At 33.0% G+C, this 11,861-nt stretch overlaps 1 protein-coding gene across 1 annotated transcript in view; it reads right to left on the reverse strand.

Annotated features, from left to right (window-relative positions):
- Nucleotides 1-11,861, reverse strand: part of LOC142323047 (inhibitor of Bruton tyrosine kinase) — a 135,853-nt gene that overhangs the window by 17,542 nt on the left and 106,450 nt on the right. Inside the window, exon 17 of the mRNA XM_075362194.1 lies at nt 9,553-9,818. Coding sequence (XP_075218309.1) covers nt 9,553-9,818 — 266 coding nt within the window. The remainder of the gene's footprint in view (nt 1-9,552; nt 9,819-11,861) is intronic.

Consider the following 11,861-nt stretch of genomic DNA (forward strand, 5'->3'; position numbering starts at 1 on the left):
TGACCATGTTAGCCATTTTTTTTTTTAACTGGTTTGATGCAGCTCTCTAAGATCCCCTATCTAGTGCCAGTTGTCTCATTTTGGTAAACCCCCTACATTCTAAAACCCTAACAATTTTTTTTTTTTGACTCTATATCACTACATACGCTTGAAGCTTGTGTGTGGGATATGGAAATGGAATTTTGTAGCATATGAAAAATGCCATACCTAACCGGGATTCCAACCTGGAATTTGTTTTACATATTCCAAACGTTGCCAGCCTGCACAGTTTTTTTTATCTACCTGTCCCTTCAATATCAAAGCGATTATACCAGAATGCCTTAAGGTGTGGCCTATAGAAGTTTGTCTCTTCTTTTAACTATATTTTTCCAAATGCTTCTTCCTTCATCAATTTGCCACAACACTTCTTCATTTGTCACTATATCCACCCATCTGATTTTTAACATTCTCCTATAGCACCACATTTCAAAAGCTTCTAATCTTTTTTTCTCAGATACTCCGATCGTCCAAGTTTCACTTCCATATAAAGCGACACTCCAAACATACACTTTCAAAAATCTTTTCCTGACATTTAAATTAATTTTTGATGTAAACAAATTATATTTCTTACTGAAGGCTTGTTTCGCTTGTGCTATTCGGCATTTTATATCGCTCCTGCTTCGTCCATCTTTAGTAATTCTACTTCCCAAATAACAAAATTCTTCTACCTCCATAATCTTTTCTCATCCTACTTTTATATTCAGTGGTCCATCTACTTTATTTCTAATACACGCTGAACATTTAATTCCAATTCAAATGCCTTTTCTAAGTCTATAAATGCCATGTATGTTGGTTTTTTCTTTAATCTTCTTTCTACTATCAATCTGAGCACTAAAATTGCTTCCCTTGTCCCTATACTTTTCCTGAAACCAAATTGGTCTTCTTCTAACATTTCTTCTACTCTCCTCTTAATTCTTCTGTACAGAATTCTAGTTAAAATTTTTGATTCATGAGTAGTTAAGCTAATTGTTCTGTATTCTTCACATTTATCTACTCCTGTTTTCTTTGGTATCAAAACAATAATACTCTTTTTGAAGTCTGATGGAACTTCCCCTTTTTTGTAAATATTACGCACCAGTTTGTATAATCTATCAATCGCTGTTTGCTTCCTCACCTACAATGCGCAGTAATTCTGCAGGTATTCTGTCTATCCCAGAAGTCTTTCTCCCATTCAAATCCTTTAATGCTCTATTAAATTCAGATCTCAGTCAGTACTGTATCTGCTTTTTCATCCTCTTCGACTTTCTCTATAACACCAGTTTCTAATTCACTTCCTCTGTATAACTCTTCATATATTCCACCTACGTATCGACCTTCTGTTTTGTATTTTAAATCAGTGTAATATCTTTATTTAATACATTATTAGATTTTAACTTATGTACCACAAAATTCTCCTTAACTTTCCTATATGCTCCATCTATTTTACCAATGATCATTTCTCTCTTTACACTTCTGAACACTTTTCTTTAATTCACTCTTCTTTCATTAATTTACACTATCTGTATTTCTTAACTCCTGATAGGTCCTTTTACCTTCTTCATCACTAGCATTCTTATACTTTCTATGCTCATCCATCAGCTGCTATATATCCTCTGATATCCAATTATTTTTGTTCCGCATAAGTTCACTTCTGCTGATTTAGGAATTTCCTTTTTAATATTCTTCCATTCTTCTTCTATATTTTCTACCTTACCTTTATTACTCAGACTTCTTGCAATGTTTTCCTCAAAAATCTTCTCTACCTCCTCTTCCTCAAGCTTCTCTAAATTCCACAGATTCATCTGGCACCTTTTCTTCAGGTTTTTAAAACACAATCAACATTTCATTATCACTAAATTATGGTTGCTATCAATGTCTGCTTCTGGATATGCTTTGCAGTTGACGAGTTAATTTCTAAATCTTTGTTTAACCATGATATAATCTATCTGATACTTTGCACTATTGCCCGGCTTTTTCTATGTGTATATTTTCTATAATGATTTTTAAACAGGATGTTGGCAATTACTAAATTATACTTCATGCAAAACTCAATAAGTCAGTTCCCTCTTTCATTTCTTTTGCCTACCCCATATTTACCCATTATATTTCCTTCCTTGCCTTTTCTGATGCTTGCATTTCAATCTCCAACTATTATTAAATTTTCATTGCCTTTTTATGTGTTAAATTGCTTCATCAATTTCTTTGTATACACCCTCTATCTCATCATCATCAAGCACTAGCAGGCACACAGATGTTAACAATCATTGACGGCTTACGTTTTGATATTATTCTGATAACAATGATTCTATAGCTATGTTTTTTGAAAACCCTTCCCTATATTCTTGTTCATTATGAAACCTACTCCTACCTGCCTTTTATTTGATGCTGAGTTAATTATTCTCAAATCATTCAATCAAAAGTCGTTTTCCTCTTCTCACCAAACCATGCTAATTCCTACAACATCTACATCTAACCTACCCATTTCCCTCTTTAAATTTTCTAACCTAACAAACTTTTTTAGGCTTCTAACATTCCATGCTCCGAGTCATAGAATGTTATTTTTTAATTTTTGGTGACCCCTTCCTTAGCAGTCCTCATCCAGAGATCCAAACAGGTGACTAGTTTTCTTCCAGAACATTTTGCCAAGAAAGGCCCCTCCATCTTTGTTACATGAAAATGCAGAGGGCTTGGAAAAATAAATTATCTTGGAAAAAAGAACAGCTGTAGTTTTCCATCCAGCTTTCAGCTGTGCAGTACTCAGATGACTGTTGATATGGATGTTTAAGTCTTCCTGACCTATGCCCTTAACAGCTACTGAAAGAGCTGCTGTCTTCTTTCAGGAATCATTCCTTAGTTTGGCTCTCAACGGATATCACTTTGATATGGTTGAACCTTCAGTCCAACTACCCTGTATCACTGAGCACTTAAGCCCCGTAATCACTGGCAAGAACTCATGATTCATAGAGGCGGGTAGCCATTATATATCAAATGATAGTAATGATTCTCTCTTTCAAGCACTGGAGATAAAAACCTTTTATAGATAAATTTTATTTTTAACAGAAGATAAAGTAGTTCCAATGTACTGTTACAATTAATTTAAACATGTAAACTATAACATACACTATGCTTTCTACTACTCTGATTGAGATGTCAAATTGTAAAAAGGCTAATGCAAATGCTTATAGTCTCTAACTTTGCAGAGCTAACTGCAATAACCTTGAATGCAAGGTTACTGTAGTGACAAAATAAAAAACTACAATGTGTCAACACAGTTTAATACAATAATCACATACATTGATTATTATTATTTAACACATTTTATATTGAAATCAAAGACATCTTTTTCAATGAACCTTTATAAGTAATAATGATAAATCTATAAGATTCTGGAAAAGATAGGAAACCGCAACAATTACACTCTGATGGCTCTTCAACACATGGAATATCTCAGAAAAAATGTTCTGGAAAATGAAGGGTGTAACTAACGAATCAAATAACCAATCAAACCAGATCTTGAGTCGTGAAAATTTAAAAAAAATAATTAAAAAACTGAGTGCAGTTATTTTACATACTGTTAGTATTTCTTAATAGAGAGTTTCTCAACCTCTCAGTATCTGCAACCCAATTTTAATCATAATTTTCATTACACCCCCTTCTCATATAATAACAATGCACACAATAATAATATATTTTGATGGTAAAGCTACACTACGACCTTAATTACAAACCTTAAAAATTACCAAGAATAAGTAGATTTATTGATATTTGGCAACACCAATCTGCTGCATTGACAAAACCAGAATCGAAGCCTCTCTATTGCTGCCTACCACGGACATTAATCTCACCTACTCTCTATTACGTCTACCATACGGACATTCTTAGGGCTTCGCAAGAAATTCTGGTTTGTTTTGAACATTCTGGAATGTCTGTGTGACCATCTGTGCAAATATTTATAAATGCTGCACCTCATTCAGTTCCAACCAGTCGCAGTTGAGTCGATCTTTCTATCGCTATTAAATCTATTGTGAATGTGTATGTTGTAATTTGCATGTTAAATACAATTCATGGTATTAAAATATTCACGGCAGTAAATTTATACAGAAGCATGGATAAAAGTGTATGTAAGTGAGCATTAGACCAGTAGTGAAGCATATCAAATGCACTGATGAGCATGGTTCCAAAAATAAAATCAAGAAAATATTCTCAAGAATACTTAAATTTTGGGTTTACCAGTACTGAAGTAGATGAAGAAGAAAGGTTCCTGTGTGTACCTTCCTCAAAATTTTTGGTTGTAGACAGCATGAAACTATTAAACTTACATGATATTTGGAAACGCTTCAGAGTGAGTAAATTAACAAACCCCAAGAATTCTTTGAATTAAAATTAAAATCATATGAAAAAAAAAAATCATTTAAAAATCATTTTTAAAAAAAGCTTTGTAAATGAAAAAGCTTTATTTTCCTCTTACAGTTTCATATAAAATAACCAGATGTAAAAGCCTCACATCATTGGTGAAGAGCTTATTTTACTAGCTGTAATTGAGATTGTAGACAATATGTTAGGAGATAATTTTGCCAAACAATTGCAGTCCATACCTCTATCAAATGATACTGTTGCCCAATGAATTGGTGATATAATTGATGTACAGCACCAGCTTTTCGGGAATTGCAGCTTTTGCATGACAAATTGTTTTCAATTCAGCTTGATGCAACAGGTAGCAGCAATAAAGATGCTTATTTCATTGCCTATGTTCAATTTTGTGATTGTATATCAGCAGTAGAAGAACTACTTTTCTGCAAACCAACAGAACTCAAAATAACAGTGCCCTTGCATTATTTGCTATCTTAAATGATTTCTTAAATAAGGCAAACACAGAGTGGAAAAATTGCATCGGAATATGCACCAATGATGCTCATTAAATGTCTGGATGATTCCAAAGTATACAAGCACTTGTGAAACAAAAATCTTCACAATGTGTCTGGACACATTGTATGAACTACAAAGAAGCTCTGGCTTTCAAAGAAATGAGCCCTGGTCTGAATATTGTGCTAACAACGGTTGTACCCATAGTAAATTATATAAAAATGAGACCCTTAAAATCAAGAATCTTTTCTGCAGTTTGTAAAGACATAGGTGCAGTACATTCAGTGTTACTATTTCATTACAAGGCAAGATGGTTACCACATGGGAAATTTTTGGAATGTGTTTATGAATTAAGAGATGAAATCATCATTTTTCTAGTAGAGGAAAACAGAGCGGAAGCAGAAAAGTTTTGAGATGGTTTATTTGTATGGAATTGAGCTACTTAGTTGACATTCAAGAAATTAAATACGTTGACTCTTCGACTCCAGGAGAAAATAACATATAAGTTGTTTTTGTAACCATTGAAAATCATTTAGCCATGCTGGCAAAGAATTTTAAAAAGTATTTTCTTGCTAACGACAACTTGGTAGCAAGTTATGAGTGGGTTAGGGATCCATTTCAAAATACTCCCAAGCGGTTCTCAACTGTTGAAAAAGAAATCTTGACAGACTTCACAGCAAATGGTGAAATCTAAAGACAATTTAGTAATAACTCATTCTTTGAATTTTGGGCAGGGTCCTGTACTAAAAAACAAGAGCATTTTGTTTACTATTACCATTTTCAACATTCTTCCTTTGCGAAACTGGATTTTCTTTGGTGACTGCTTTGAATATGAAATATAGACCTCGGCTTTTTTTAGAAAATGAACACAGAGTGTCTATGTCTAATATTAAATCTCCCTTTGAAAAATTTTGCTCGTCAAGGCAGGCCCAAGGGAGTCACTAATAATTATTAAACTTGTTTGCAATTTAGTATTGATAAGTTAATTATTAAACACATTGTGCAGTACTGATATAATCCTATCTATAAGTGTATTATATCAGTGTAAATGTATTTTTATTATTTATTATGTCAGAATGTCTTTTGTTTTGATTTCCTTTCAGTAAATGAATACATTTTTTTAATAATATTTTCATTTTGATATGCTCGCATCCCCCATAGTGTTATCACGCTCCACATGTTGAGAAACAGTGTCTTAGTAGGTAATAATGATAGATGTTGGTGCCACTTAAAAATATATTAATAAATAAATAACTTTGTATTGAATGTTTTAAATTATGAAACTAGATAATTTAAAAACATAATGCATTTATTAATCCATCAAATTTTCTTGTATATTTTTATGATCATCCTTATTTAAAAATGAAAAGTATAGTTTAAAGATTAGGAATAAGGAATTAATTTTGAATAAATTCTTGCTGTTAATAATTCTTCTTTCTTAGGTCCAACAAAGAAAACTACTTTTTTTTATCTAAGGCAAGGACTTATATGATTTTTATCAATCAGTTTTTATTAGTTATTTCTAACATAATAGTTTTTCTATAATGTTTGCCATCATGTAGCAACAGTTAAGTCAATAAGAAATATAAATAATGAGGATGATGAAAAGTTTTTGCTGATATGTGCAAAACCGTATTTGTACTTCAAATCTTTTCTATCAGTAGAAGGCCAAATCTATGATTAATGCAATAACAATACTCTCTGTACGATAAGAAATTTTGAATATACTGGTGGTTTATTCATTACTATCACATGATACAAAATTATTTAGCATTTATCTTTATCTATTAAACCTATAGTAACTTCATGCAAGAAGCACTGAATCATCTAATTTCATTAATCACCTCAACAGCATTATCACAAACAACAGTATCACCTGTAAGTTGGAAATACAGTGATATACAAGCTTTAAAGCTGTTTTAAACTTTTGAATAAAGTTACAATATGATGCAATATTTCAGTATTACGAGGGTAAATCAAACATAAACGGGATGTTTGTTTCTAATTGTCTATGGTTGGTAAGACTGGGCTTGCACTTCTAATATACTTGGGTGGGGTCATTAGGAGTGGGGAGAGCTGGCCATTCCACACTTCCAATCAATTCGTCAATAACGCTCATGATATTAGAGCAACAGGTGCACCCCTCCACTGCGCAACACAATTATAAAATTTCTTACTCGTGAAGAGTTCAAGCGACGGAAATTTTCCGGAGATCGCTGCACAGTTCAAGGACCAAAAATTGTCAAGGACGCATGTGTTTGCCTGGCATAAAGAGAGAGTTCAAGGAGAACGAGTGGAAAATCAGGAACACAATCGCAATCCTTAGACCAGCATTACAGATGAAAAAATTTGCATGGTTTGATATATTCTTGAAGACGACTGATGGATGAGAGTATCCAAAATTGCAGAACAGGTCGGAATAAGTTATGGGAGCTGTTAAACGATCATCACAAACGACTTACAGTTCCGTAAAGTGTGTACCAGATGGGTCCCTCGCCTTTTGACTGCAGATCAGAAGTTGAGATGTTTGGATGTCTGTCAGAGGCTTACAGCAGATTTTGCAAAAGAAGGTGATGCATTTTTGAGTCGGATTGTCACCTGTGATGAAACATAGTTCCACCACTATACTCCCCAGTTGAAACAAGCCAGAATGGAGTGGCGATGGAAAGGGGAGGCAGCCCCAGTGAAAGCCAAGACTTGATTGTCAGCTGGCAGGTTTCTTTCAACCAGTATTTTTTGACCGGCAAGGCATTTTGCTCATTGATTTTTTGAATGAGTGATGCACAATCAATGCTGCTTACTACTGCAAGCTGTTGAACGAGGTGAGGGCTGCATATCGCTGCAAAAGATGAGACCAACTGATTCGAGAGGCCATCCTCCTCCACGACAATGCAGGCCCCTTACTGCAGCTCTAATGGTCTCAAAACTAAAAGAAATGCACTGGACTCAACTTGATCAACCTCCCTACAGCCCAGACCTATCGCCCTGCGATTTTCATTTGCGTGAGCCGCTTAAAGAAGCTCTAGGAGGACAATGATTTGAAGGTGTGAAGAAATATCTAAGAGAGAGGTGTGAACGAGAGTGTGAAGGGATTCGTTTTTGTAATTGGCTCCTGATGCATCCAGCTTCATTCTACAATGCTGTAATAAAAAAACCTTCCTTCTCACTGGAAAATATGTATTTCTATAACAGGAAGCTATGTAGAAAAATAAATTATATTTGCCTTTTATTTTTCAATAAATAATTTTTTTTTAAATAAAATTCCACTTATATCTGATTTACACTCATACTATCACGGTATGTTTTTTTTTAAACAGAACAAAAGAAATTGTATTATTTCAACATAAATTGTTATATTGAAGTGCTCAACAGCTTTTTGCCTGATGAATTACATTAATTAAAAGTATACTATCATGTGATGTGGTTCCAATGAAATGGTGCCACAGTGCAGATTTTAATGAATTTTAAGAAACATGTATCCAGGCGACTTGACTTCATGCAATAGTCTATAATGTTCAATATCCTAGACTCTTTTTCTCTCTTTTTTCTGTTTAGCCTCTGGAACCACTATAAGGTATTACTTTAGAGGATGAATGAGGGTGATATGTATGAATGTAAATGAAGTGTATTCTTGTAGTCCCAGGTCGACCATCCTGAGATGTTTGGTTAATAAAATCCAACCACCACAGAACACTGGTATCCTCGATCTAGTATTCAAATCCATATAATAGTAACTGCCTTTACTAGGATTTGAACCTTAGAACTCTCAACTTTGAAAACAGCCGATTTGTGATGATGAGTTTACCACTAGACCAACCCGGTAGTTTCAACACTCTAGACTCTTAAGGCTTAAAAAAGAGGAGCATGGAATTCCAGTTTTCAAACACTGCAGGATTAACAGGAACACTTAAGATGAAATTATAATCACCAATGACTTGAGGTCGCTGGGAGAGAGGGCCATGGTGATACAATTTCTTTTTGGTTAAGAGAATTTGCTAAAATATATAGCTCCTAATTTTTTTGAACTTTTTTGAATTTTCCAGACTATTTTTTGTGTGGGTTTCTTATTAAATTTATTTACACTAGTGTTTTTCTTCAGAGTTATGTAGTTTAAAAAAGGGTAATATTAGTTTTGTATGTTTTTTTTTTAATTTTATTTAAAGATGGTACTCAGCACAAAAGCTTTTAATTACTAACTTACTTTGGTTTAAAAACTAATCTTATTAACTTTATTTCTGGCATCTAATTAACAATTAATTAAACAAAAAGTAAAAGAAATAATTGTTTATCACTGTTAAGATTTTTAAACATCATTAATTTTTTTAGATGAACATTAAACCTTCAAAAACATATCATTCATGTAACTACATGAGAAAAACCTGAATTTCCACAGTTAAATTCTACTGTTTTTAACACATTAATATTTAAATTTTATTCATCAGGAAAATGGCTGCCAGTAAATATATCATAAATAATTAATTCCATCCCATCCATTACGTGATTTCCATTAAACAATAGTTTGAATAGAAAAATTGAAAAAAATTATTGAAGGTCAAAAAACCTAAGTAGTAATTTAAGTAAAAAATTGAAATAAATGCTGCTGACAACAAGTGAAATTTATACAAAATGTAGATAAACCAGTAGTATCAATAAGAAAAAAAAAATACTAACAGACTTTTGAGTTTTATCAACTGTAATCCATTCAGTAGAAGGTTCTTCATGAACATCATCAAAGCTCAGGGATGAAACTGTTACATCAAGATCACTATTAGAACTAATGGATTCATAACGCTTTCTCTGCACTTCGCTTGTGCTCATTCGATGAGATCTCTTCTTTTTTCCAGATGCAGAAGTAGATGAGAATGATGAATTTTTACCCTGTTGCTTAACTGGTGTAATTCGGCTACTTAAACAGTCAAAGTCCTCAATTTCCGAATCTGTAAATATAAATTTTAAATAAGCATAAATTTAACATTTTTTCACCACACAAAAATTGTACAAGAAAACCGAAATATACACAACTATAAACACTTCCAGTAACAAATGCATAATTTCTGTTAAAAATAAAACTAAGTGTCTGATTTGCTATTTAAATTAACTGGTAATGTTAATTTTATTCTAATTTTTTGTAATATTTGTAATTAAAACCTTAAAAAGTTACCCCCTAGTAAGAAGTAGGTATAAATTCACTTTTAATGAATAATTATGAAATTGGTAATGTTTAACAATAGTCAACTGCCTCTCTTCACTAGATAATTGTTAAAACATAGGTTAGGCTGAACCAGATTTATGACGTACTCATAAGAAAAAGTTTAAAAGTACATTCATGACATTCTCAATCCTCTGGTAAGCTTTTAACAACTTCTGTTCTTTGAGCGATTAAAAAATAACAATAAATCAAAATTATTACTAAATTACTTCCATTTTTATTAATGCTAATTAATGAAATAATCAAGATAAAATAAATGGAACAAAAGAAAATATAAATGAATCTACTTCCATTTTAAATAATTTAACATTTTGTAAGAAGTATAAACACAAAAGTTTATATAAGTATATGAGTAAAGTTTAATGAATTTTACTAAATAAATTAGAATTTTGACAAAACATATTGTTATTATAATATGTGAATTGACCACAATTCAGATATATATATATATACAGGGTTATCATAAAAGAATGGTGCGGTTTTAGTAATTCATACTAAGACGATTGTAGGGAAATTTCTAGATGTTATATTGATATCCCCGAAAGCCTCCAACCCAAAAGTTTGTTTATTAGCATTTGTAACCGCAATGTCAGTTCTTGTATTGTTGTTGCGGTGAGTTTAGCGATTTACTATGTTCTCGGATAAAGACAAAGCAAAGTGTGTTTTATTGACGGCCGAATTAAAATCCGTAATTTTAGTTCAACGTGCGTTTCGACATGAATTTGGAAGAGATCCGCCACACAAAAATAACATAACACGTCGGTTCAAATGATTCGAAGAAACCGGATCGGTTAAGAAACAGAAATTAACTGGCAGACCAAGTGTACCAGACAAAACGGTTGAATTAGACAATCGACAATTAGAAGTCCTGGGAAGTCCATCCCCCATCGAAGCATTGAATTAGGTATTCCAAAATCAACAGTTCACATAAAAAACTGAAATTACACGCTTATAAAATCCAGAAACTGCAGGAATTGAAACCCGATGATGGTGTAAAACGTTACAATTTCGCTGTTGAAATGTCAGACAGAATAAGTGAAAACGGATCGTTTTAGACGATATAATTTTTGCAGACGAAGCTACATTCCATGTGAATGTATGCGTTAACAGACACAGTTCACGAATGTGGGGCTCTGAAAACCCACTCGCAATTATCGAGAAACAACGTGATTAGCTTAAAGTTAATGTTTGGTGTGGTGCGATGAAAAATCGTGTAACAGGGCCTTTCTTCTTTGCTGAAAAAACAATTAATGGAGTCGCGTATCTTGACATGTTAACCGATTATTACTTTCTCAGCCGGATGAACTCGAAAACATTCATCGACTTCATTTCCAACAAGATGGTGCTCCCCCGCACTTCAATGCATCAGTCACGGATGCTTTGAACGAAAAATTTGGAGATCGATGGATAGGACGAAAAATTTGGAGATCGATGGATAGGCCGGCAAGGACCCGTACTTTGGCCTCCAAGGAGTCCAGACCTGACACCTTGCGATTTTTTTCTTGTGGACATCAAAAGTGTTGTTAATACACAAAAAATTCGCAACTTAAACCACTTAAAAAACAGGATTAATGAAGCAATGACAACCGTTAATGAAGAAATGTTAACTAATGTTTGGAGAGAAGTTGAGTATCGTTTGGACATTTGTCGAGCGACTAAGGGCGCACATATTGAAATTTATTAATTATGTAAAAAAAGTTTGAGACGACAAATTTGAAAAATAAAAAACAAAAACTGTAAATAATTCTGTTTTAATTTAAACCATGTTCAA

This window comes from Lycorma delicatula, chromosome 1 (genome assembly GCF_047948215.1).
Source record: "Lycorma delicatula isolate Av1 chromosome 1, ASM4794821v1, whole genome shotgun sequence".
Lineage (NCBI taxonomy): Eukaryota > Metazoa > Arthropoda > Insecta > Hemiptera > Fulgoridae > Lycorma > Lycorma delicatula.